Source organism: Mucor mucedo (assembly GCF_025094135.1).
Source record: "Mucor mucedo strain NRRL 3635 chromosome Unknown EV154scaffold_69, whole genome shotgun sequence".
Lineage (NCBI taxonomy): Eukaryota > Fungi > Mucoromycota > Mucoromycetes > Mucorales > Mucoraceae > Mucor > Mucor mucedo.
In genome coordinates, this window is record NW_026252353.1 from 16,743 (window position 1) to 42,253 (window position 25,511).

The following is a 25,511-nucleotide window of genomic DNA, read 5'->3' on the forward strand; positions in this document are numbered from 1 at the left end:
TAAAAGTTCTTTGTTTCAAAATATTTGGTTAATACAATTTATTGTTCGCGAAACGCCCTATCCATAATTTATTGATTATTTGGATTTGTGTTTTGAAGCTTTCGTATCGCTTCTTGATAGTTTCGTTCAATTTGGGTTGGGCTTAATGTAGAAGGAGATACTAGTGAAGGGGATACAGAAGCGGTTTTTTCAAAATTATCAACTGCATGCTTATCTGGAACAGGAGGTGGTGCGTTAAATAGAGAGCGTTTCATTTCTGGACTGACATTTTGAAAGTATTCGGCATTCTTTCTGGAGAGTGTTTCGATTCCCATTATATTAACATGGTATGGGTCAGGCGGTGGATTCATACCTTCGTATGGCGGTCTAGGTGACGAGTTTTGGGAGTTAAGGTGTGTGTTACTGGTCGAAATCATATCGCGGGCTAACGCATCCACCCGCAGTTTTTCATTACGTGCTTCCTCGGCCTGACGATGTTGTTCTGCTACTTCTGCTGCTGCTGCTGCCTCTTTCAATTTTTCTTCTTCACTCTTCTTAGACATGCTGCTAAAGAAATCTTGTAAGTTAACTTGCTGTCCTTGGTGCTGTATGAGATAATTTTGTAGTTCCAAAGCCATCTCTGGGGTAAGTTGTGTCAATGGTTGCACAGGAGCAGAAGACTGAGACTGCAGGGAAGCTTCTGGCATTTGCTTTTCTGGCTCGTTCTCAAAGACTTGTTTCTGTGCTTGCTGCGTCGCAATAGATTGTTGACGTTCCAAAAGTTGCTGATGCTGCTCTTCCTTTGCACGGGCTTCTTGTTGAGCAACATGTTGTTGTTGAGCGGCTTGTAGTTGAGCGGCATGTTGTTGAGCAGCATGTTGTTGAGCAGCATGTTGTTGAGCAGCATGTTGTTGAGCAGCATGTTGTTGAGCAGCATGTTGTTGAGCAGCCTGAAGTTGAGCAGCCTGAAGTTGAGCAGCCTGTTGTTGAGCAGCCTGTTGTTGAGCAGCCTGAAGTTGAGCAGCCTGTTGTTGAGCAGCCTGTTGTTGAGCAGCCTGTTGTTGAGCAGCCTGTTGTTGAGCAGCCTGTTGTTGAGCAGCCTGTTGTTGAGCAGCATATTGTTGAGCAGCATATTGTTGAGCAGCCTGTTGCTGAGCAGCCTGTTGCTGAGCAGCCTGTTGCTGAGCAGCCTGTTGTTGTTGAGCAGCAGCTTGTTGGACAAGAACTCGCTGTTGAGCCTCATTTTGAGCGTAATTTTGGGCATAAGCAATTTGCTGCACTTGTTGTCGGTCAAGTAATCCAGCATGTTGTTGATGGGGCACAGGTTGCTGAGCCGGTTTTTTTTGTATTGGGACCAGACCAAAATGCATTTGATTATCTGTTGCATTGCCTCGGCCTTGTTGATTGGAAAACACGGCCTCGGAGTTTTTCTGCTCATCTTCACGTCTTATACGGTCGTGTTCTCCAGAAAATCTATAATCACGGTGCTGAGTCGTTGGTATTCTTTTCCGCATGGCATACAGATTATTAAAATGCATTTCCATTTCGCTGCGGATAAAGACATTGAGACGGTGTTTCAATTCCTGTAATAAAGTGATTTGCGATCTAAAGATACCTTGCAACACAGTTTGATCAATATTTCTTGCTAAGCCAGCTCTAAATTGGACAACGAAGTCACGCTCAATAAATCGATCATCAATAGCTTTGTCCAGTTCGCTGTATAACACTTTCGTACCATTTTGGTAGGCTTCGGTTAAGTGAACGTTGTCATGGAAGGCTTTACTGGCTATGTTTTTCATTCTATTAAAAAATGGAAGTGATACATTAAACATATCAGTATATAAGTTTTCTTGATAGGATCGGCCGAGTGGAATTGATGGAAAATTTGATATGTTCTGGAAAGAGCTTTGTTCGGCATGCATTATCACAGGTCGGGGTGCAATTTCTTTAGTTGAGAGCCTCTGTTTAGGTTGTTCAATAGCTTTCTCTTCCAAATCTTCCAATTCCTCATTATCATTTTCCTCAAAAATAAATTCTGGATCTAAGATAGTTGAACCTTTGTCTTTTGTTGGCATTGACTCTTTAGTTTCACTATAAGTCTTTGAGAAATCATTAGTTGAAAAGTTGAAACATAACAAATGATATGCCTTACAACCACTGCTCTTTTACGAGCACCGCGACCAAGATTTTCTGCAGCTAGGCGCTTTTCCTCTCTTTTCCTTTCTGCTTCAATCTCTTTCTCCTTAAGGAACTTTTGCCAGAAATCAGAAGAAGCATCGTCTTTTTGATTACCATCCTCATCAGACGGAAGCTCCTCCACTGAACCATCTACTTTCCATACTTTAGCAAAGGAGAAATTCACACCTTGCTCTGCTTCCTTTGTCTTTCCTTCTTCAGCGGCACGAATCTCTTCTTTTTGATTTTCAATTGCTGCCTCACGGTATCTTTCACGATCTAACAATTTATCGAGCGCGGCAGAATCATACTGCACATCTGTGGAATCATCGTCGGCAAACAAAGCTTCGGCACCAAACTTGAGAATGGACTCAATGTCCTCAATCTTATCCTCTTCATTTTCTTTCATACGTTCGACTACGACATGCTCAAGGGCCATTTTCTTTTTACCGATTTGAAGTACCTTTTCCTCTACGGTTAAACGAGTCATTAAACGAAGAATGAGCACCATGTTAGTTTGTCCAATACGGTGAGCACGACTAATGGCCTGTAAATCAGCATAAGGATTGAAGTCTGAGTCCCAGATAATAACTGTGTCTGCTGTAGTCAAATTGATACCGACACCACCAGCACGGGTTGAAAGTAGAAAGACGTCAATCTTTGAGCCAGGAGCGTTAAAGGCATCGATACTTCTGACACGACTACGCTCATTACAACTACCGTCCAAACGAACATACCCAATATTTTCAAATGTCATATAATCTTCTAAAACATCTAATACACGGGTCATGGTGGAGAATAACAAGATACGATGTCCAGCAGCCTTCAGCTTAGGAAACATTTGATGGAATAACATTAGTTTTCCACAAGCATTAATCATAGCACTTTGGGTCTCCTCAGGTGTGGGGTGACTTGTTTCAACACCATCTAAAAGATAAGGATGATTTAAGACCTTTCTTAAATTCATGAAAATACTGGATAAGCCTCTCTGAATTTTGGAGCCTGTGGCAAGATTCAATGTTTCATAAATTTCTCTACTGAGGCATTGCTTGTAAACTTCTTTTTGTAAGGGGGTCATGGAAAGAGGTACGATCAGTTCATATTTTGGTGGCAATGTCTTTAACACTTCTTCCTTGGTACGTCTTAAGAAATGGGGTCTTAATCGACTATGAAGTTCATCTACCTTCAACTTTGTCATGTCAGCATATCCAGCCGCTTCACTACCATGAAAGTCTTTAGGCTGAATGAAATTCATGATGTTGAATAATTCCCGTAAATTATTTTGAAGCGGAGTGCCTGTCAACAGAGTAATTTGATCCACCTTGTAGTTCTTGAGAGTTTTAAATAATGAGGATTGGTCATTCTTGAGACGTTGTGACTCATCCACCACCATGACTGCCCAAAAAATATTTTGTAATCTTGTTGATTCCATTGACGATTCATACGTAGTGACAACAACATGACATTTTATGTTAATTCGGTTGTCAAAGATTTCATTGTCCATCGCTAATGTACGACCGGTCTGGCCACCAAAAAATGGCGCCACTACCATTTCCGGCGCCCACTTATTAAATTCACGGATCCAATTGGTGGCGGTACTGTTGGGTACAACAATCACAAACGGATATATGTTGAATTTTTTATACAATGTATAAAGATAACCAATGATTTGAATCGTCTTTCCTAATCCCATATCATCAGCCAAGATACATGATTGCTTGTTTTCCCATTGATATAGTAACCAGCTAATATTAATATTGTTAGTATACTAATAAATAAAAGGGAGGGGCGGAGGGCATATTTTACTTTAATGCTTCCAGTTGATGCTTCATCAAAGTACCACCAGTAATAAATCCAGGTTGCGATTTAAGTTCATGCTTTTCGTAACTTTCAGTCTTTGCACTTTTACGCACATCAGAGATCAACTGTCTAACACCGATTGGGGGCTTAACTTTACTGGCTAGGATGTATCTTTTGAGGGCAATTTCGTAATCTGGATATAATTCAGTTTCATCCTCTGTAGGTGGATCATCCCATACAGCTAAATTTAGAATAATGTTAAAAATAGATAATCTTCAGAATACGATTCATAGAATCTCTTTACCGTCTTCATAACTAGTATCTTTATACACAGCCAAAATTCTCTTTGCTTTCAATTTACTCTTATCCAACCATTCGACATTCAAAATTCTATCCACAGTCTTCCATTCGATAGGAATGCCGTTCTGTGTGACAAAGTCCTGTTCTGAACGTTTCTTGATATAAGCCCTGTAGGCAGTGGACTGAGCTCCTTGCATCCAACTCTCTAATACCCAATTTGTGTGGCGATAAGAAACATTTTTCCATTTTATCAAAAATTCGGTTTTGTTGTTCACTGTTCTTTCGGCAACGATGGACCCATGCTTTTGACCGAATTTTGCACACTCAAAACAAATTCCATTCGCGTAAATGGCTTCTGGGTCCGTATCTTTGGTTTCTTCGATAAGATCAGACGACACACCCTTTTTAATACATTTGTTGTGAAATCCTCTAAAGCAAAAATTACACCGGAAGGCTAGCTTTGTATCGTTTTTTCCAGGAATGGCTTTGTGGCATTCAACACAAGAGTTTTTTCGTTGACATTTCACACAGGTCATTTGGCCGTTTTCAAAAAAAGGGCTGACAAATTGAGGTAAACAGTTATTGTGAATCGAATATGAACATGATTTACATAATAATAAGCGTTGTTTTTTAGCGTCAGTGCCCACGGGTACATCAATAGGACCTTTATGATTTCCCGATTCGTTACAACGATAACATAGTTCTGAGTGATGCGCAATAAAATTGGGATCCTCTGGTATAGGAACATGAAGTATTTGTGTGTTGCGCTTTTTCTCGCCTAATTTTCCAGCGTAAAATTCGGTTTGATAAGTCTTACTTTGAGTAGATTTTCGTCCGCTTCGGGTGGCAGATACTGCGCGTGTATCATCTTCGCTGTCGCTGTCACTGTTGTCTGAGCTTGGAACACTCGCTGGAGCACTGTCATCGTTGCTGCCGATTCTGCCTCGGAGACGAGCTTTCTTTTTAGCATCGATTCTAGGTTTGAAGGAATTGGTGGCTCGTTTCCTGGTGACAGGCTGTTGTGAATCACGAAATCGTTGAAGTTCGAAATCCTCAACTAATTTCTTTTTGGTTACATTTAAACTTTTTGCAGGGATCTATTTTTTACAAAAAAAAAATAGTTAGGAGAAAAAGAAGGGGTGTTCTTTGTTATCAGTTAGTTTACCTGTCTAGTTTGACCATCTTTAAATTCAACAATGTAGTTAACCTGCCCAGTTTGAGTAGTTTCGCGGCGTTTGATACCTTTGATAGAGGTTACTGCAAAAGGCCAAGGTGAAAAGGTGGCTTTTAGTGGTTTGAACCGCTCCTCTAGTTCCTAGACATGATTATGAGATTATAAACTTGAGGTTCTTCATTCTTTTGGATACCTTTCGGCTGATGGACTCGTAAATCTTCATTTTTTCCTTTTCGTGCCCTTTCCAAAGTGATAAAAAAAATGTTTTAACGCGTCTCTTTTTCTTTGTTTTTTTTGGAAGGCGACTCCTATGAACAGTCACAGAGCCAAAAAAGGGGAGAAAGTAAAAATAGCAGTGTGTAGCCAAAAAGAAATTCAACGTTGCACCAAATAATAGGAGAAAGAGTGTTTAAAAAACAGGGTGAATATTATAATAAATGCATCTGATTTTCTCTTCTTCTTTTCTTATATTTCGTTGGTCTTTTCTTCCTTTGCTATCTTTTTTTCTTTGAACTTGATTTGATCAAGAAAGAATGCAAGACGATTCCCGTATAGATTTGACATGTTTGCTAAGTAACGGGCAACAACAGCCACCTACGGAAGATAGTATCACAAATCTGTTGTCTAGTCGATTTAAGCGCAATCAACCTTATACTCGCTCTGGTCACTCTAATCTGATTGTTGTCAATCCATATCAACCCTTGGAAATATTAAATGATGTTACTCTCAAATCTTATGCTGATATAGGTTATAGAAATGTTGCAGAGAATAAGTCTTTTATGCAACCCCATGTTTATGATCTAGCTGCGAGGGTTTACTTCCATATGCGTAGAACGGGTGAAGATCAAAGTATCATATTAAGGTAAAAAGCTTCTCAGTCGGGGTTAGCAATTGGTCTGGTTTCTATTTTACCAGGAACATAAAGGGGGGCAGAGGAGAAGAGATAATACACACATATAATAAGGGCAATTCTATTATTGGACATACAAAATTAATCCTTTTTTTTTTCTTATTTCTTATTAGTGGCATAACTGGGTCTGGTAAAAGTACAACAAGATCACATCTATTGAACCAAATCCTTTTATTATCAACCCATTCTAAAAAAGAAACAAAATTACAACAACAAATTCAAAATTCGCTTGTCATTCTTGAAGCTTTTGGTCATACCAAAACCCTACAAACTTCTTCCGCTTCAAAGTATGGTATGTTTCAAGAGCTGCAGTTTTCCGAAAGAGGTCGTATTCTTGGAGCGAAAACTTTGACCTATGCGTTTGATAAATCAAGAATTACTTTTGTTCCCAAAGAAGAACGATCGTTCAATGTATTTTATTCACTGTTGGCCGGTACAAGCCAAGAAGAACAAATAGCCCTTCATATCAACTTCCCTCCTGAATCTTTCAATTATCTTGCTCAATCCAAAACCATCAAGGTACCTGAAATCAATGATGAAATTGCTTTTGCCGATCTCAAGAGTTCTCTTAAAGTTTGTGGGTTCAAAGCAAAAACTGTCACTCAAATCTTCCAGTTATTGGCCGCTATTCTACACATTGGTAACCTTCAATTTCAAGATGATAACGACGCCGGAAACCAAGCACAGGAAGCATGTTGTATTCGAAATCATGATGTTTTGGAAGTAGTCGCCGCTATATTAGGTGTATCACCTACAAAACTCGAACAATCATTGACTTACAAGCTTAGATTGATCCGTAAAGAACTATGCACAATGTTTTTAAACACTCAAGGTGCAACTGAGCAAAGAGATGCTTTAGCAAGGGCTCTTTACCATGTTTTGTTTTTATGGATTGTCGAAACTTTAAATACCAAAATATGTTATAATGATGGTGAACCTGCTAATTTCGTGGGTATTCTGGATCAATTTGGTTTCCAAAATTTTAAATCAAATGGATTTGAAGAATTCTGTGCTAATTTTGCTAATGAACGGGTTAATCAATTTATCATCGACCAACGTTTCAGCGACACTGAAGGCATGGGTGGCGCTATGATGCGCGACGGTGTTCCACTTCCCAAAATAATTACTATGGACAACTCTGCTTGTCTTGAACTACTGATCGGCAAAGAACAAGATACCCAGAAAAACGTGAACAAATCTGCAGCTTTAGGGCTCGGAGGTATTGTCGGTGCAATGGATCGAGACTGTGCCAAATACCAAACTGGAGCTACAGATGCTACCAATGCAAATTTTTTGGCTAATGTTCAGCGTACGTACGGCTCGCATCCATCCTTTTCCAAATCAGGACATGCATATTCATTCGGTATCAACCATTTTTCTGGCTGTGTGCATTACACCGTGGACTCCTTTTTGGAAAAGAATTTGGACGATCTTTCGCCGGATTTTGTCAGCCTGTTGCGAGAGAATAGTACTAACACATTTGTTTCCAACCTTTTTGAAAGCTCGGCTATGGCAACCGAATCCCATCCTAAGGACGACCGAACCATTGTTAAGGCACAATTGACAAGTAAGCCTACTCGTGCACCTTCCATGAAACGACCTAATAAACGTCGTGGCAATAATGTGCGAGACCCAGCCATTCCTGAAGGTGGAGAACCCGATGCAGATGAAATGCGAAAACAAAAATTAATTCATGATGCAGAAGATGCTTATCAAAATATGCAAGTTACTACTGTGATGGATCAACTCTACATGACTTTACGAGATCTATTTTATACCATGTCTGATACTCGTATCTACAATATTATTCATATCCGACCCAATGATACCCAATCACCGGACGTATTTGACCCTAAACGTGTTAAAGCCCAAGTCCGTGCATTCTTATTGCCCGATTTAACCTTCCGTAGTGCTGTAGACTACGCTAATTATTATACTTTTGGTGAATTCCTGATGCGATACGAAAACTTTGTAAACTCGTTACAAATAGATCATACAAAGCCCGAGAGAGAACAAGTTGAAAATGTGCGCGCCATCATGAACTGGGTTGAGCCTCAAGCTTTTATTGGTCATGATATGATTTGGTTCTCTTACGAAACCTGGAAAGAGCTGGAAGATGGTTTACGTGCTGCTGAAAAAGAAGAACGTGATCGTGCTAAAGGATTAGAAGCTAAACAAGAATTACCTCATCATATTGATCAACATATGGCGGCTAATGCAGCAGCTGCTGCCGCTGCAGCTGTTCCTGTAGGTCACTATCAAGATGGTCGTTTATTGCCTCCTAACCCAGTGTATATGGGTAATATGGGTCAAGGTGGTCACTTTGAAGATGGCGCTAGTTACATGGATAGTGACGATGGCATGAAACGTGACATGGAAGGCAGTCAATGGGGTGAAGAGTCTGAATGGGGAATGAAAGGACTTTCAGACGGGTAAGACTCAAAATACAAATTATTCCTACAAACTATACCTAACAGTTACTTTATTGTAGATTTGGCCCAAATATGGACATGAGTAAAATGGTGGAAGACTATCACACACCGCAAAACGAATCTGTAGAAGAAATGCCAATTACAGCTGTTCGTATTTGGTGGATCCGATTTGTTTGGTTAATGACATGGTGGATTCCATCTCCCTTCTTAAGCTGGTTTGGTAAAATGAAGCGTGAAGATGTACAAATGGCTTGGCGTGAAAAAGTGACACTTTGTATTATTATTTTCTTCTTTTCTGCTATTACCATCTTTGTTATTGTTGGTCTTGGTGAGGTTATTTGCCCTGGAACAAGAAATATGTTTTCCGGTGCTAATGTTCAAGCACACGGTACACCCGATGATATGTATGTCAGTGTCCGTGGACATGTTTACGATATTACCAATTTTGCAAAAAGTCAGCATGGTGCTTCCGCCTATATTGGTACCCCCGATTTAATGTCTCAAGTCGCCGGTTTAGACGTCTCTTACTCTGTCCCCCCACCCTTAACTGTGGCATGTGCTGGCTTGGTCAATTCTGCTAATATCAAAATCATTCCTAATAATACGATTGTCTTGGCTAATTTTGTACACAACTCAGGCGATCAACGTACGGTGCCCACTTTACCCAAATTGGCCGATCCTCGTTGGTATTGGGATTACTTCATCCCTACCATGACGCTTTATCGAAAGGGTAAAGTAGTTGTTCCCATCAATCAATTGTATGCCGATTATCAAAGTTGGAGTCGTTTAGCACTTGCCATTAATGGCAAAGTGTATGATATCAATGACTACATGTCTACCAGCAAAATCTTTGACTCTGGATCTACTGCCACAGACTATCATTTTTTAAATCCAACTGTAGAAGAAATATTTACCAAGTTCAGTGGTACAGACGCTACCGATAAATGGAATCAATATCGTGGTTCGATGACTCTGGAAGAGCAAGAGATGAACTTGAACTGTCTCAACAATTTCTTTTATATCGGTGATGTGGATGAACGAGATTCTGCACGCTGTATGTTCACGAATTATATGCTTTTGACAGCTGCTGTTCTCATGTGTTTTGTTATTGTCGTCAAGTTTTTGGCAGCACTTCAGTTTGGTGGTGCACCTACGCCGGAAGACCACGATAAATTTGTTATTTGTCAAGTCCCTTGTTATACTGAGGATGAAGAATCTCTCAAAAAAACCATTGACTCTTTGACTGTCATGAACTATGACGATAAGCGTAAATTACTTTACATTATTGCTGACGGTATGATTATGGGTAGTGGTAATGATCGTCCTACACCTCGTATCGTCCTGGACGTTTTAGGGTATGATACTAAAAACGATCCTGAGCCCTTGATGTTCAAATCTATTGGTGAAGGTTCTAAGCAATTGAATTATGGTAAAGTCTACTCTGGTCTTTATGAATGCGAAGGTCATGTTGTCCCCTATGTTGTGATTGTCAAGGTCGGTAAAGCTTCTGAACGTGCCAAGCCTGGCAATCGTGGTAAACGTGATTCTCAAATGATATGTATGAATTTCTTGAACAAGGTTCATTTTGATAGTGAAATGACTCCACTTGAATTGGAAATGTATCATCAAATCAAAAATGTAATTGGTGTGAACCCTTCATTTTATGAATACATACTCATGGTGGACTCCGATACTGAAGTTATGGCAGATGCATTGAACCATATGATTTCTCGTATGTTGCACGATGGTCGTATTATTGGTCTTTGTGGTGAAACGAAATTGGTTAATGAAGATAGATCTTGGACTACCATGATTCAAGTATACGAATACTATATTTCCCATCATCTTGCAAAAGCGTTTGAGTCACTGTTTGGGTCTGTTACTTGTTTGCCTGGTTGTTTCTGTATGTACCGTATCCGTACTCCAGTAAAAAATGAGCCGCTTATTATTTCTCCTAAGGTTATTTATGACTACTCGGATAATCATGTTGATACACTTCACAAAAAGAACTTGTTGCATTTGGGTGAAGATCGATACCTTACCACATTGATGATGAAGCATTTCCCTCAATACAAAATGAAATTCACCGCGCATGCTCAATGTAAGACTGTGGCCCCAGATCGCTGGCAAATTTTGTTATCACAGCGTCGTCGATGGATTAATTCTACGATTCACAATCTATTTGAGGTTGTGTTGCTTCCGGATCTTTGTGGTTTCTGTTGTTTCTCAATGCGATTCGTAGTCTTGATCGATTTGATTGGTACCCTGACTTTACCTGTGTCTGTTATTTATCTCGTATATCTAATTTATGTAATTGCTTCTAAATCGGGTCCTATTCCTATTTTGGCGCTTTGTATGTTGGCTGGTATTTACGGTTTGCAAGCCATCTTGTTTATCTTAAAACGCCAATGGCAGCATATAGGTTGGATGATCTTTTATATCCTGGCTATTCCTGTCTTCTCCTTCTTTTTGCCCATCTATTCTTTCTGGCATTTCGACGATTTCTCTTGGGGAAATACGCGTGTGGTGGTTGGTGATAAAAAGCAAAAGAAAATTATTGTTGCTGATGATGAAAAGTTTGACGAAAAGATGATCCCGCTAAAGAAATGGAGTGTGTATGAACAAGAGCTTTGGGAATTAGGGTCCACAGGAAGTAAAGAGACAGGTGTCACTGGCAATACTTACAAGAGCTATCAAACACATGGATCTCGCAATAATCAATCAGCCATGTACGATAGCCGTACACAATACGGTGGCAGTCAAGCAGGTGGTGAATATGATTACTACAGAGATACTAATGTTGCTGGATACGAAAAACGAGGAGGTAACAGAGCACAGAGTCCGATGGGATTCACGGGATCTGTCATTGGGGGTTCTGAATACGGAGGGGCTGCTACACAAGATTTTATGATGACACCGCCTATGCCAAGAGGCTCTCAAGCAATGTCTGTACATAGCTTTGGACCGGATTATGCTACCAGTGGACATATTACACCCATGATGGGAGGAGGAAATGGTAGCATGATGTACGATCGTTCCAGTGCCATGATGGGAGGTAGTATGATGGGAGCGCAACCGCACATGATGATTCCTGGAGCCAATCAAAGTGAATATGAAATGCCGATGCGACCCATGAGTCAATTCTCTATACCTTTATCGCAAGGCGGTATGCAACCAATGACACCGCCTGGGTTCCCTACGGATGAAGAAATTTTATCCGAGATTCGAAATATTCTTCAGACGGCTAATTTAATGAGTATCACTAAGAAGCAAGTACGAGAACAATTGAGTGCTTTCTTTGGCTTTGATATGACTCCCAAGAAGGAATATATCAATACAAGCATCGAATACATATTACAAGGTCGTCTTTAATTATTTCTATTTATACCATTATTTCTTACATGTAATCAGCCCCAAAAAAAATATACACAGCATTATTCAACCGCAAAGCTTTTTCATTATTAATTATCCATTTTTTTTATTAAACCCTATATTTTAAAACTTCCGCACTAAAATAACAATGTTTCATTCCTCTTTTTTTCTTCTTCGTTGCTCTTTTTTTCACTGCATAAAAACGAAGAAAAAATGTTACCTACCAGCCATGACGTGAAAAAGGAAAAATTAAAAGACACTATGTTAGGTCTTCATTGGGCCGCAATTACTGGCAATGTCGGTAAATAATACTGCTGCTATCGACTTCCTGTTTATATTGAAAGACTCCCCTTTTATAGGCCTTGTAAAATTTGCTCTTGACCATGGTGTACCCATTGACTCGACTGTGAATGGCTTTGTGCCATTACAATTAGCTTGCATTAGCGATAACAACATTGCTGTTGTTCAATACCTCATTGATCGAGGGGCCGATGTCAATATGCAAAAGTAAAAAGCAACTCACTTGAATCATAATATTACACGCACAAAGATGCATATTGACCTGTCACATATTTTATAGATGGTCAAAGAAACATTGTGTCGACAAGTCACAAGCAGTACCAGGAGCAACAGGATCCACTGCTCTTCATGTGGCGTGTGCTAATGGGTGCATTAAGATTGTTGACCTTTTACTACGAAATTATGCGACGGTGGATCTCAAGGATAAGTATGGTTCCACGCCATTAGACGTCGCACAAGCGAAACATGAAACCGAAATCGTCCACCTATTAAAAGCCGCTAAAGTTAAACCGCAAAAAGACGGCCTATATAAACGTACCGATAAACAGAAGCGAAGACCGAGTATGCCATCTATCTTTGAAGGAAGGCAACAACAGCCTTTGCCGCCAACGCCTCCGCCGCCACCTTTGTTGACCATGACGCCTTATGAGTTTACTCAAAAGCGGAGTTTACCGCACAGACCATCTGTGGATGAAAACTCTGTTACACTAAGTTATGTTAGCATACCCTCGTCCCATTCCTCTTCTGATGAATGCCCTCGTATTATACCATCTTCTCCTGCGACAAGTCTATCTACAACAACGGACGGTTCTGAAGGACAAGATTATTATGGTTATGGTGTTGTAAATACTTATGACGAAGATAACTATCTATTATCATTAGAGAAGCGAGCCTACAATTTGGGGACAAATAAGAATGGCGAGCTTGAGCGTCATTCCCAGGACATTTCAAGGTTTGATTATATCACCCCTTGTTCACCGCCAACCGGTCTAAATTATACGCATAGTACATCATCTTCATTTAACGAATCAGATCACGAGGAAGAAGAAGATCATACATTTGATGATTACCCGATGCGGTATAGCATGGACCAGCCAGAAACCAAGCGAGGCTGGTTCAGCGGATTTGGCAAGGAAGTTGGGCGTCATTCCTTGGATAGTATTCATCGTAAAGAACACCATGATCTTCGACCTGATATTTTTATTGGAAAGAAAACAGACGATCATAAAACAGGATTTTTTTCAAGGTGGACTCCTGCATGGTCAAAAAAATAATTCTTCTGAATTGTATTTAACTGTAAATAAAAAACAACTACTCCTTTCTTTAGATTATGACTAATTAAGCAAAAAGAAAACAAAGGAGTTGTCATATTGCAGTTTCAAACTCATATGTTGTATAACATACCTTTAATAAAAGGGGTATGATTTTACTTCATGAGGACTATTTATAAAATACACGCATAAACTTGTGATCCTATGTCTGATAAACAAGACCGCAGATTAATATCCTTCATGAAACTTTTATTAGTGATGACAATAAATATAACTCACCAAGTCAACTCTATGGACGGTAACACTAGATCCTGTTTCGGTCAGTTCTGGCTGTTCACCGCGAAATAGTAAATTTACTGCCTTATTGATCAACCTAACTTTAATGCTGCAATAATCCATATGTAACCCACCGTATGTTTCTGAAATAATCAGCTTTAATTGTTGGACGCAGAAAAGTTACGTTACCTTTGATTTACCAATAAGAATTACTTCAAACGTTATTTTTATTTTTATTTTGTGTTCAAGACCGATGGACATTCCACTTAAAGCTATGATCAAATGTACTACGTAAAGTGTTACATCCGCTTTGGCAGGTTTATCATTTTGAAATAAAATCCCCTTACAATTGATATTGAAGTTAGGTTAAATCTTGATTCGTCTGTGAATAAGCGTAGATTTTTTTAGACTTTATTTGACTTACCATTCGAACATTTAGTAAATATTGGAGCCAGAAATCCAATAGATGTGGATTCGTCTTTCAAGTATTTTTGTTACATAATCAATGAACAATGCATGAGATATTCCAAGAAATAAACGGTTAAATCATTTGAGACTAAAACTAGATATCTTTTTATTAAATGGAAAAGGGGATCCTTTTTATAAGGAAGGATTGAAATAGATTGTTATCCGGGAAGATCAGATCCGGCTTCAAGGTAGTGGAGTTCTTTGCTGCCAAAAATGTGAAAAGGTGTGGCAAAGGTACGTGAATGCTGCCAGAAATATGATGATAATCTCAAAGGCGAAGGAAGACCAGAAGCTTTTAAACCCAAGAAAACTAAACAATAAGCCTAATATGTTCTCATTATCGTATCGCCATATCAAACACGGTTTCCTTTTAATTAAGGATTAAGATCATTACAGGTAAAAAAGCAATGTTTGTCCGAAAATTCATTTCTTACATTTTGTCCAAAATTAAAAAATTGCTAAAAAGTAGGCCCGGGTAGAGAACTTAAATGAATAGTTATGACAATAAAAATAAAATAGTGGTGATAAGATAAATGGGAAATCCCTTAAACCTTATATGTAGTAATATGCAATTCCTTCATCACGAGCCATGTGTCAAAATCTATTATCTTGATCGAAAAAGACTCACTGGTATCAGTCGCATATAAACAGCTGATGTATGTATTTGTTTTAGCCGCTATAGTAAGTAAAAAGCAAGAATTACTTCCTTTCAATCTGGTAAAAAATCGACTTGCATCCTTAAACATTCATTATTCAATAAGACTAACCCAAAATGTAAAACATTTCTTATGGCAAGTTGATCAGTAAAGTTCCCTTTTTAGATTAAAGTTATATTGTGGTTTGATTTTATTGTAGATTAAGATAAAAATTATTACTGATATATGTTCCACTCCATAAGATAAAGAACTCGTTATGCTACTACTGATTATGCACCATCGGGTTTTTGTAAAGACGGATATCTCGCTACACCACTAGGGCCTTCTTCGTCAATGGCATTTGGACGTTGATAATCTAACCCTTGTTGAATCAGCATGGGACTTGGTTTATTTACTATTGGGCTACTGCTGACAATTGTGGTTGAATCATCATTTAGGCGAGGAGAGTAGGTAAATTGGCTTGGTAGACTTGTAGGGCTCATAGCATCCGCATACTTTTCAAGTTCTACCCAATTAACATGCGTCGGTTCTTCGATTTGCTGATCTTTTTGTTTTTCTGCCTCTAATGCTTCACGCTTTTTCTTTTCGGCCCTTTTCTTTCTTAAAATAAAAAATATTATAGCCCCAATCCCAAGCAAACCCTTAAAGAAATAAATTTTAGTTAAATTAATAATGTTTTTAGAGTAATCTATCATGCATTAATACGTACAGCAGCAGTAGCACCAACAGCAATACCGGCTATAGCACCTGTGCTCAACCCCGTTTCTGATCCTTTGGAATTCGTTATTCTTGGTATCAAAGATCCCTTAGGGTCAATGTATCTATCTACCAATGTTACATTGGTTGGATTTGTCACATTCAAAACTACTACTGACAAAGTTGGTGAATCAGAGGAGTCTTTTCCAAAAACCATGAAAACTGTTTCGTGGCTTATTACTAAAGCTAAATTATATTGAAAAGCAAAGGTTTGGTGAGTATCTAATAAATCAACTTCTCTATAATTGACACGTTTGTGTTCTTACCGGAGTGATCAGTTCTAATTAAAACAACGTTAGGGGAAGAGACAATGTTTTGTTGTGTCCATTGATATGTATCCAGATTTAGAGTGAAGCAAAAATCCAAAAGAGCTATATATATTGGTAAACTTGTTACTGGTAACTCTTGCTACTTTTTTTTCTGTCACTATTACCTCTGTTATTATTTTTATTGTTGGTTCCTCCGTATATAAGAACATCTCTTTGATTAGGTCCGACTGTAAATTAAGCATTGTTAAAGATGCTTGTTATTTGATCCGGAATGCTAATTTTAATATTAAAATACCTAAGGTAGCTGTATGACCGTATCTTGGACTTGGTCCAGATCCTGTAAATCCTTGGGTGCCCCACTGACCCTTGGTTAAGTTGAATAAAACAGAGCTCTCAAAAGTATAGTCAAAAGTATTGTTAAGAGAAGACGTTTGATATATACCACCGAAGAAAAAGATGCTGTTACTTTTGGAGTCAAAAATAGACCTTTGATACATGGAAAATACATTCGGCTTATCAAGCTGGTTGGGGTAGACTGACCAGGGCTATTTATACGACATTTATACATTTAGTTAATTGTAAGTTTAAGTTTCATTGACACATTAAGCTTACGTTCTCTGGCTGATCAATATTAAAAAAAGTAAGACCAGTATAACCTATATATCGCAATTGTTCTGTTTCATCTTGGTATTGCGATACATTTATACCAGGGTAAGACCAACTAGCATTGTAATTACTATTGTAAAGCTCTGTTAATAACAGTAAACATTCAAAATAAGTGTATTTACGTTTCAATACCACCATAGTATCCAACTCCATAATTGGGTACATATACTGAAGATGCGTAATAGCTATAGTAAATAATTAGTCGGGTGCTGTACGTATTTATATTCGGCATAAAACATCTGCCTTACATTTGTCTATCCCCATAAGGATATTCTGTATAATTTGCAAATCCACGCCATCCCAAGTCTTCTGCATTGAACGCTAGTGTCTGTACAGCTAAATTGGTGTAATCGTTGTTCCATCCTCCACTGATTAGCAAAGTTTTACCATCGGAAAGCTGCATAGACTGGGTATAGGCTCTTGTTGTGATATCGAGTCCGTTTGGAAAGGTAGTAACAGTTACCCATTGATCTTTTAATTCATCTAACGTGCTTCCACTACCATTTACAATGTCTAACATCACCATTGTAGAATCCGGAAAGCTTGTACCCGCTGTTGTCAAACCCCCAAAACAATAAATCTTGTCGGATAAGTAACCACATGCTATTTGTTTATTCAATTAGCGAAAAAATTAGAGCTTAAAAACGAAGTTAGAGGTTTGATCCTACCAGGGTCATATCTAGCTTGGACGCTCTGTGATAAGGTGGGTTTTGTGGCTGTCAAAAATAAAAGTGAAACAATCAAACAAAGTTTCATGCTTATTTAATCCCAAAAAATAAAAAAAAAATAAAAGAAAATTGAGGTGGCCATTCCTTTTTATCTGTTATTTATATTAAAACGGAACCTTTTGAAGTGTAACATGGGTACAAGCCATCAAAGGTCCTTTCTTTTTCTCGCTCGATCTTTATTCTTTTATACGGCATAATGAAAAATAATATTACATCGTTATGCTTGCAAATTATCAATATTATTCTTTCAACGAGAGCTGGAAAATATGATTTTAGGTGATGCATTTTTAAAAGCTTATCCACGTCTATTTATTTTTGGAAAATCCATGGGATCCGAATAATTTTTCTTTCGGTCCTTGCCAAAAAAAGTGCAGTTCCTCTGTTTGGTTCCACAAATTCATGATGTGGCACTCACCTGATTTAATCGTAAAAACTGGTGTGTTTTTTTAACAAATAAACACATGCGCCTCGAAAGGAAACAATACGCAACACAGTCAACCCTTTTAATTTTAATATTATGATAATACGGTGTATTGATATAAATGTCTCGAAAGTTAAGTCTCCATTTTGTATTCTACGTAGTTCACATCAATGCATACTATGGATATTACTAGAAAAATAAATTTTGACAATTAGTCATGTAAATCTGTAATAGCAATGTGTATTCAAGACAACATATCTTTTATTGGGAGCCCAAGTGATATCCGACAAAAAATTTCACCACCAATAAAGTAATAAAAAAAACAAATATTTATCATTCATTATTTAGTCACCTATAAAAACCAATTTGAAAAGACACTATTGAGCTCTTTTCTATTCTTATATAATAATGACAATAAACCATCCTGATCCCTACGAGAAGCTTGGTTTTTTAAAATTTGTGTTTTCCGTTGAGTTACATATCAAGTGAGAATAAACATTATTCATTTAAATCTGGAGTACTGTGTGATTAAATATAAGCTTACCTCTTTTTTTTGTATCTTCAGACGAATACATGTAGATAGGACCCAGTTTGACAATAAATAGGATAGAAATAGGCAATTATTGCCAGCAAATACACGTAGTAATTTAATTAACTACATGGAGTATATCATTTACTTGGTTACTAGTCCATCTTTACTTACGGAAACAAAAGTCATCACTCGCTCACCGATAATTAACACTTAGTGATATAAAGAAGTACATAAAATTTTACGCGGTTTAAAACAGTTTTAGCCAATCGCTTTTAGTTAATGTTCATACTGCATTGGTCTATCTGATTGAAGACGCCTGTTTCTAAAACATTTGTGTCACTGTTTAACTATGACACTGAAATATAACAATTACCCAAAGCTTCGGTAAAGTTGTGTTAAGAATAGTATAAATGTGTTTCATTTTTTTGGGGGTACACAATCAATGATCCAAATAAACATGCACTCAATACTGGGTCGTACTACTGTAATTGGCTTTATGGATCTGCTGATTCTTTACAGCTTGTATGTAATACAAGAAACAAAACGCTTATTGTCACCGAATGTGGCGTAGACATTCACAATATTTGGAAGCACATACGTATGCATATCGTATTTGGACCATAGTGAACATCTCCAAAGACGAACTACAACTTACTTTAACCTTATCTAGGATGACGATAAAATTATAACTTTCGAATCAATGTCATACTAGAAAAAATAACAAAGGCGGAATGACTAAACAACAAAAACAACTTATTTTATTAACAACAACAAATAATTTTTTTTGGAAAAACTGCAAAGAAGAAGAAAATAGTAATATTAACGATTTTCAGACAAAGCACATAACAAGGAAAGCTCGCGAGGGGAATCGAATTCGGGCATAACTACTTCCAAGAAATGGATTTTGTCGGGTTGTTGGTTGACCAATTCCATTGCATTCTCGAATTCCTGTCGAGTTTCAACCTTGGCCTCCAATCCAATCAACGAAGGGGTTTTGCCATTGCTCTTGTTTGTTTCCAAGTGTCCACCAAAATATTCCAAAGTCTTGCTGTAATCCCACATTTGGAAGTTGTTATAGCTACGCTCAGGTCCATGGATCAACTTCTCCATCAAATACCCGTCATTGTTCAACAAAAATATAACTGGCGTAAGTCCTTGACGAATAAATACTGAAATCTCCTGAACAGTCAATTGGAAAGACCCATCACCGACAAAAAGGTACACTTTTCGGCTGCGGTCAGCAAATGCAGCGCCAACAGCAGCACCAACAGAGTAACCAATTGATCCCCAAAGAATCTGTCCAATAAACGTAGCACCCTTTGGACTTTGCATGTTGGCTACACCAAATTCAGCGGTTCCGGTTTCACTTACAACGATACTGTTAGGTGCAATATATTCAGGGACCTTGTTCCAAAGATAGTTATGCGTGATCTGGTTGCTACTGGTATCAATAGGTGCTGGCATAACACGAGGACTAAGCTCAGCCTGATGTTTCAAACCGGGAAGAGCCGCCGTCAAAGAAGGTAAGAGTTCATGCATACCTACACCGGCGTATTCCGCGTGACCAATGGTTGTACCATGGCTGTTCAAACAAATCTTTTTGGTATTTTGGAAACCGTAAGAGAAATTACCCGTATTGAAGTCTGATTTGATGCATCCTACTTCGATCAAAAGATCTGCCTTTTCGATCTCTTCTCTGACACCTTCAAGTGTGACAGCGCCAGTGTAAATACCTCGGTAGTTGGAAACTGTTTCATCAATTGCGTTTTTACCCATCATGGTTGAGAAGGTAGGAAATCCAGCACGGTTTACAAAGTCAGTGGCGGCAGATTGAAGTCCATGACGGATAACAGCACCGTCCACAATAATCACAGGATGTTTAGCCTCACTAATGGCCGACAAAATTTGCTTTACAGCGACCTCTTGTACTTGCACTGGGTTCTTGGGAGCAGCAAATTCCAAAAGAGGAAGTTCGACAGGTACTTGAACAGTGGCATGAATCAAGTCAAATGGAAGAGCAATATACCCAGGTCGCTTATTCATATAGGCAGCCAAAATGACACGATCAACTTCAGCTGTAGCATTAGCAAGAGTCAAGTTAGCAGCAGCAACTGTCACCATAGATCCCATCTTAAAAAAGACGTCGAAATCGCCATTACCCAAAGTGTGATGCAACAAAGCACCGGATTTTTGAGAAGCGGTACGAGGTGTACCAACAATATGTATGACAGGTACCATTTCAGAGTACGATCCAGCAATACCATTGATAGCAGAAAGCTCACCAACACCAAATGCTGTTACAACAGCACCCATGCCACGGACTCGAGCGTATCCGTCAGCTGCATAGGCCGCGTTCAACTCGTTGGCATTGTTACCCCAGGTCAATTCAGCATCGTCTTCAATCAAGTCCAATAAAGGCATGTTGAAATCACCAGGTACACCAAAGACAGTGTCGATGCCGATCTGCTTAAGACGAAGGAGGATATAAGCACCGATAGAAAGAGAGTTTGTGTTATCTGAAGTCATTGTTGAAATTTATGTTTAAATGATAATAATAAAAATGATAATTAATTGTGTATTCTTTATATATATCTATGCTAAAATGCGCTAAAGGTAGTATGCACATACACCAAGTAGCTTTATCTGATAGATAAAAGTCTATCTTCGGGTGAAGTGGGGTGGTGGTGGGGGTTTAGTTCGATGTAATTCGATCGTTTATGATTAAAAAGGTACTGGTTGTAAGTAAGATAGATATTAAATTTGAGCTTTTACTGCACCACCGCATTTTTTTTTTTTTTTTTTTTTTTTTTTTTGATGAACCATTAACATATACCATAACGGGAATGTGCAAAGTCTTAAATGTTAACAAAGTGGTAGTGATATGCTGAGTGTCTATTACTATCTATAAACTTCGGTCGATATTAAAATGTTTTCCTACAGTCAGGTAATCAATAAACAAAAGTCGGTGCTTGCATCAAGAGATGTATATTAATAAATGGATTTATATGCTTATCTTTTTTTTTTTTTTTTTTTTTTACATTTAAGTACATCCGAGGGTCTGTCGTCAACTGTGCTTAGCACTCCTAATGTATGTATGTATGTTTCATTGATACAATACGCATTGTCCCGATTAAGTTAAGGGTGTATCATATGGGGTAACCTATTTTAATTTTAAAAAATATTCAAAGGCGAATGTATAACTTTGAAAATGATTAGTTATAATGTTGTTTTTATTTTAGTTTCTCAGGCCTCCGATATGAGCAGATATAAGGTCCAGACGTTAATAATATCGCTAATTTCAACCGCTCCGAGTTAATCATTTTGAAAGTTTATTGGATTGATGTCATGGCTTGATATCACCGATTCATTTTCAGTTACAGTTTTTAATGATAACACAGAATTCGATAAACTCAATCGTGCAAGTAGTTCTATCCTGTCGTTTTTTTAACCCACGTGCTATACATCTGTAATGGAATTAAGACAATATCCGAAAAAAAAATGAATAATTTGAGAGTTGATACGCAGATTTTGTGTGTCTGTAATTTAGATATCATTGATTAACAACATAAAGCAATAAAAGAAAAAAATTGCCGTTAAGATTAAAAAGCTCGGGTTTAAGGACAAACATATTTTAGTTACACAAGGGTGCGGAAGTGACTCCACGATGATTTATTTCAATACAAAAGCGTCACATAATGCTAGAGTGGGTTTATTGTACGACCTAATATTTTAGAAATGGTTTGTTTGTTGAAATCTGGTTAAGGATAGTAGTTTATATTTATACTGAATAGCAATTAAATGACAAGCTATTATCGCTTTGTTGAAATGCGTGTGATATTAGCACGATCAATGTTTTTAAGCAATAGTGATGTTCCTTTATTTTCACATGCTTTCATTTAACGGCATGCACATATACAAAATCAATGTATCATAGAAATCAAGCTTTTGTGTATGTGGCTTCCTTACACTTTTTTATAAAATGAGTGTCAAAAAGTCAGCAGAGGACGACATAAAAGGAACCAACTCTATTGCCTTGCAAAAAATGAAGTCTGCACACAAGCAGAATGCAAAAATAATTGATACTTGCTTGATTTAAGGAACTGTAAAAATTCGCTTGTTTCTTTACCAGCACCAAAATAAAATCGTGTGATTGTAAGACGAGCATTTGTTAGTAGTATGAAAACATGCAAAAACCATCTCAGGAGACTCTATTATATGAAAAAGCAAGGAGCGTGTAAACATTGTGATATGAATACTTATGATTGCGAAAAAGATAGAGTACATACTAGGACTCTAGTGGTAGGATTACGATATTCAAATATAATAAAACTGCGATCTATTATTTTTTCTTAAAGGTCCTTCCAAATAGATTTGGGCTGAAAAAGAAAATGGTATAAAACCTAGTTATTACTACTTGCAGCTTCTTTGTTTGTAAGTATAAACCCAGGCTCTGGATGCATTTTTAAATTTAGGTGAGTATAAAGTCACATACTCCTTTACAAGATATGCGCGATGCATAGATTATATCATTACAAAACACACATAGTATTGAGGGGGTGCTCAAAACACTTGACGACAGACTCTAAGACTTATTTCAATATACAGAAAAAAAAAGATAAGAATGTAAAGTAATGTAATACAATTAAAGACCTATTTTGATGTTATTGCCCATTAATTTGGTGTCCTTTAAAATAATTTTAATAACAACTTAAGTTTGTAGATAGTAATAGACACTCAGCATATCACTACCACTTTGTTAACATTTAAGACTTTGCACATTCCCGTTATGGTATATGTTAATGGTTCATCAAAAAAAAAAAAAAAAAAAAAAAAAAAAAATGCGGTGGTGCAGTAAAAGCTCAAATTTAATATCTATCTTACTTACAACCAGTACCTTTTTAATCATAAACGATCGAATTACATCGAACTAAACCCCCACCACCACCCCACTTCACCCGAAGATAGACTTTTATCTATCAGATAAAGCTACTTGGTGTATGTGCATACTACCTTTAGCGCATTTTAGCATAGATATATATAAAGAATACACAATTAATTATCATTTTTATTATTATCATTTAAACATAAATTTCAACAATGACTTCAGATAACACAAACTCTCTTTCTATCGGTGCTTATATCCTCCTTCGTCTTAAGCAGATCGGCATCGACACTGTCTTTGGTGTACCTGGTGATTTCAACATGCCTTTATTGGACTTGATTGAAGACGATGCTGAATTGACCTGGGGTAACAATGCCAACGAGTTGAACGCGGCCTATGCAGCTGACGGATACGCTCGAGTCCGTGGCATGGGTGCTGTTGTAACAGCATTTGGTGTTGGTGAGCTTTCTGCTATCAATGGTATTGCTGGATCGTACTCTGAAATGGTACCTGTCATCCATATTGTTGGTACACCTCGTACCGCTTCTCAAAAATCCGGTGCCTTGTTGCATCACACTTTGGGTAATGGCGATTTCGACGTTTTTTTCAAGATGGGATCTATGGTGACAGTTGCTGCTGCTAACTTGACTCTTGCTAATGCTACGGCTGAAGTTGATCGTGTCATTTTGGCTGCCTATACGAATAAGCGACCTGGGTATATTGCTCTTCCATTTGACTTGATTCATGCCACTGTCCAGGTACCTGTCGAACTTCCTCTTTTGGACTTTGCTGCTCCCAAGAACCCAGTGCAAGTACAAGAGGTCGCTGTAAAGCAAATTTTGTCGGCCATTAGTGAGGCTAAACATCCTGTGGTTATTGTGGACGGTGCTGTTATCCGTCATGGACTTCAATCTGCCGCCACTGACTTTGTAAACCGTGCTGGATTTCCTACCTTCTCAACCATGATGGGTAAAAACGCAATTGATGAAACAGTTTCCAACTACCGAGGTATTTACACTGGCGCTGTCACACTTGAAGGTGTCAGAGAAGAGATCGAAAAGGCAGATCTTTTGATCGAAGTAGGATGCATCAAATCAGACTTCAATACGGGTAATTTCTCTTACGGTTTCCAAAATACCAAAAAGATTTGTTTGAACAGCCATGGTACAACCATTGGTCACGCGGAATACGCCGGTGTAGGTATGCATGAACTCTTACCTTCTTTGACGGCGGCTCTTCCCGGTTTGAAGCATCAGGCTGAGCTTAGTCCTCGTGTTATGCCAGCACCTATTGATACCAGTAGCAACCAGATCACGCATAACTATCTTTGGAACAAGGTCCCTGAATATATTGCACCTAACAGTATCGTTGTAAGTGAAACCGGAACCGCTGAATTTGGTGTAGCCAACATGCAAAGTCCAAAGGGTGCTACGTTTATTGGACAGATTCTTTGGGGATCAATTGGTTACTCTGTTGGTGCTGCTGTTGGCGCTGCATTTGCTGACCGTAGCCGAAAAGTGTACCTTTTTGTCGGTGATGGGTCTTTCCAATTGACTGTTCAGGAGATTTCAGTATTTATTCGTCAAGGACTTACGCCAGTTATATTTTTGTTGAACAATGACGGGTATTTGATGGAGAAGTTGATCCATGGACCTGAGCGTAGCTATAACAACTTCCAAATGTGGGATTACAGCAAGACTTTGGAATATTTTGGTGGACACTTGGAAACAAACAAGAGCAATGGCAAAAACCCTTCGTTGATTGGATTGGAGGCCAAGGTTGAAACTCGACAAGAATTCGAGAATGCAATGGAATTTGTCAATCAACAACCCGACAAAATCCATTTCTTGGAGGTAGTTATGCCCGAATTCGATTCCCCTCGCGAGCTTTCCTTGTTATGTGCTTTGTCTGAAAATCGTTAATATTGCTATTTACTTCTTCTTTGCTATTTCCTTCTACATTTGTGGCTATTAAAATAAATTATTATTGTTGTTTAGTTATTCTAATACGTCTTCAAATTGCTTCATGTCTTCCTATTAGTGATGGTGGGATGATATGGCACATTTCCTTAAGGAAGAGGCAGTTTCCAGTGATATTCTATGATCTTGGAAAGGAATATCGATAAAGAAAGAAATTTATATGAC

At 38.1% G+C, this 25,511-nt stretch overlaps 6 protein-coding genes across 6 annotated transcripts; 3 read left to right on the plus strand and 3 right to left on the minus strand.

Moving 5' to 3' along the window:
- Positions 1 to 6: 6 nt before the first annotated feature.
- EV154DRAFT_275428 (uncharacterized protein) lies at positions 7 to 5,678 on the minus strand. The gene is made up of 6 exons (XM_051594726.1): positions 5,622 to 5,678; positions 5,420 to 5,569; positions 4,259 to 5,351; positions 3,961 to 4,195; positions 2,132 to 3,899; positions 7 to 2,078 (listed from the first exon to the last, which is right to left on the minus strand). Exons 1-6 carry the CDS (start codon positions 5,649 to 5,651, stop codon positions 69 to 71), a joined length of 5,286 nt encoding a protein of 1,761 aa, XP_051455893.1. The 5' UTR covers positions 5,652 to 5,678; the 3' UTR covers positions 7 to 68.
- Positions 5,679 to 6,252: 574 nt separating this feature from the next.
- Positions 6,253 to 12,142, plus strand: EV154DRAFT_538827 (chitin synthase; the record flags this gene model as incomplete). Its single annotated transcript, XM_051604305.1, has 3 exons — positions 6,253 to 6,290; positions 6,452 to 8,770; positions 8,830 to 12,142. The coding sequence occupies 3 exons, from the start codon at positions 6,253 to 6,255 to the stop codon at positions 12,140 to 12,142; spliced, it is 5,670 nt and encodes a 1,889-aa protein (XP_051455894.1).
- Positions 12,143 to 12,250: 108 nt separating this feature from the next.
- Positions 12,251 to 13,776, plus strand: EV154DRAFT_514355 (ankyrin repeat-containing domain protein). Its single transcript, XM_051602118.1, has 3 exons — positions 12,251 to 12,443; positions 12,502 to 12,649; positions 12,723 to 13,776. Exons 1-3 carry the CDS (start codon positions 12,356 to 12,358, stop codon positions 13,714 to 13,716), a joined length of 1,230 nt encoding a protein of 409 aa, XP_051455895.1. The 5' UTR covers positions 12,251 to 12,355; the 3' UTR covers positions 13,717 to 13,776.
- Positions 13,777 to 15,279: 1,503 nt separating this feature from the next.
- EV154DRAFT_514362 (uncharacterized protein) lies at positions 15,280 to 17,595 on the minus strand. The gene is made up of 9 exons (XM_051602119.1): positions 17,473 to 17,595; positions 17,053 to 17,407; positions 16,927 to 16,989; positions 16,751 to 16,874; positions 16,434 to 16,683; positions 16,303 to 16,365; positions 16,136 to 16,240; positions 15,823 to 16,055; positions 15,280 to 15,754 (listed from the first exon to the last, which is right to left on the minus strand). Exons 1-9 carry the CDS (start codon positions 17,558 to 17,560, stop codon positions 15,383 to 15,385), a joined length of 1,653 nt encoding a protein of 550 aa, XP_051455896.1. The 5' UTR covers positions 17,561 to 17,595; the 3' UTR covers positions 15,280 to 15,382.
- A 1,626-nt stretch (positions 17,596 to 19,221) lies between these two features.
- On the minus strand, positions 19,222 to 21,341 carry EV154DRAFT_514366 (pyruvate decarboxylase PdcB). Its single transcript, XM_051602120.1, has one exon. The coding sequence runs from the start codon at positions 21,009 to 21,011 to the stop codon at positions 19,305 to 19,307; it is 1,707 nt and encodes a 568-aa protein (XP_051455897.1). The 5' UTR covers positions 21,012 to 21,341; the 3' UTR covers positions 19,222 to 19,304.
- A 1,910-nt stretch (positions 21,342 to 23,251) lies between these two features.
- EV154DRAFT_514374 (pyruvate decarboxylase PdcB) lies at positions 23,252 to 25,313 on the plus strand. The gene has a single exon (XM_051602121.1). The coding sequence runs from the start codon at positions 23,583 to 23,585 to the stop codon at positions 25,287 to 25,289; it is 1,707 nt and encodes a 568-aa protein (XP_051455898.1). The 5' UTR covers positions 23,252 to 23,582; the 3' UTR covers positions 25,290 to 25,313.
- Positions 25,314 to 25,511: the final 198 nt, after the last annotated feature.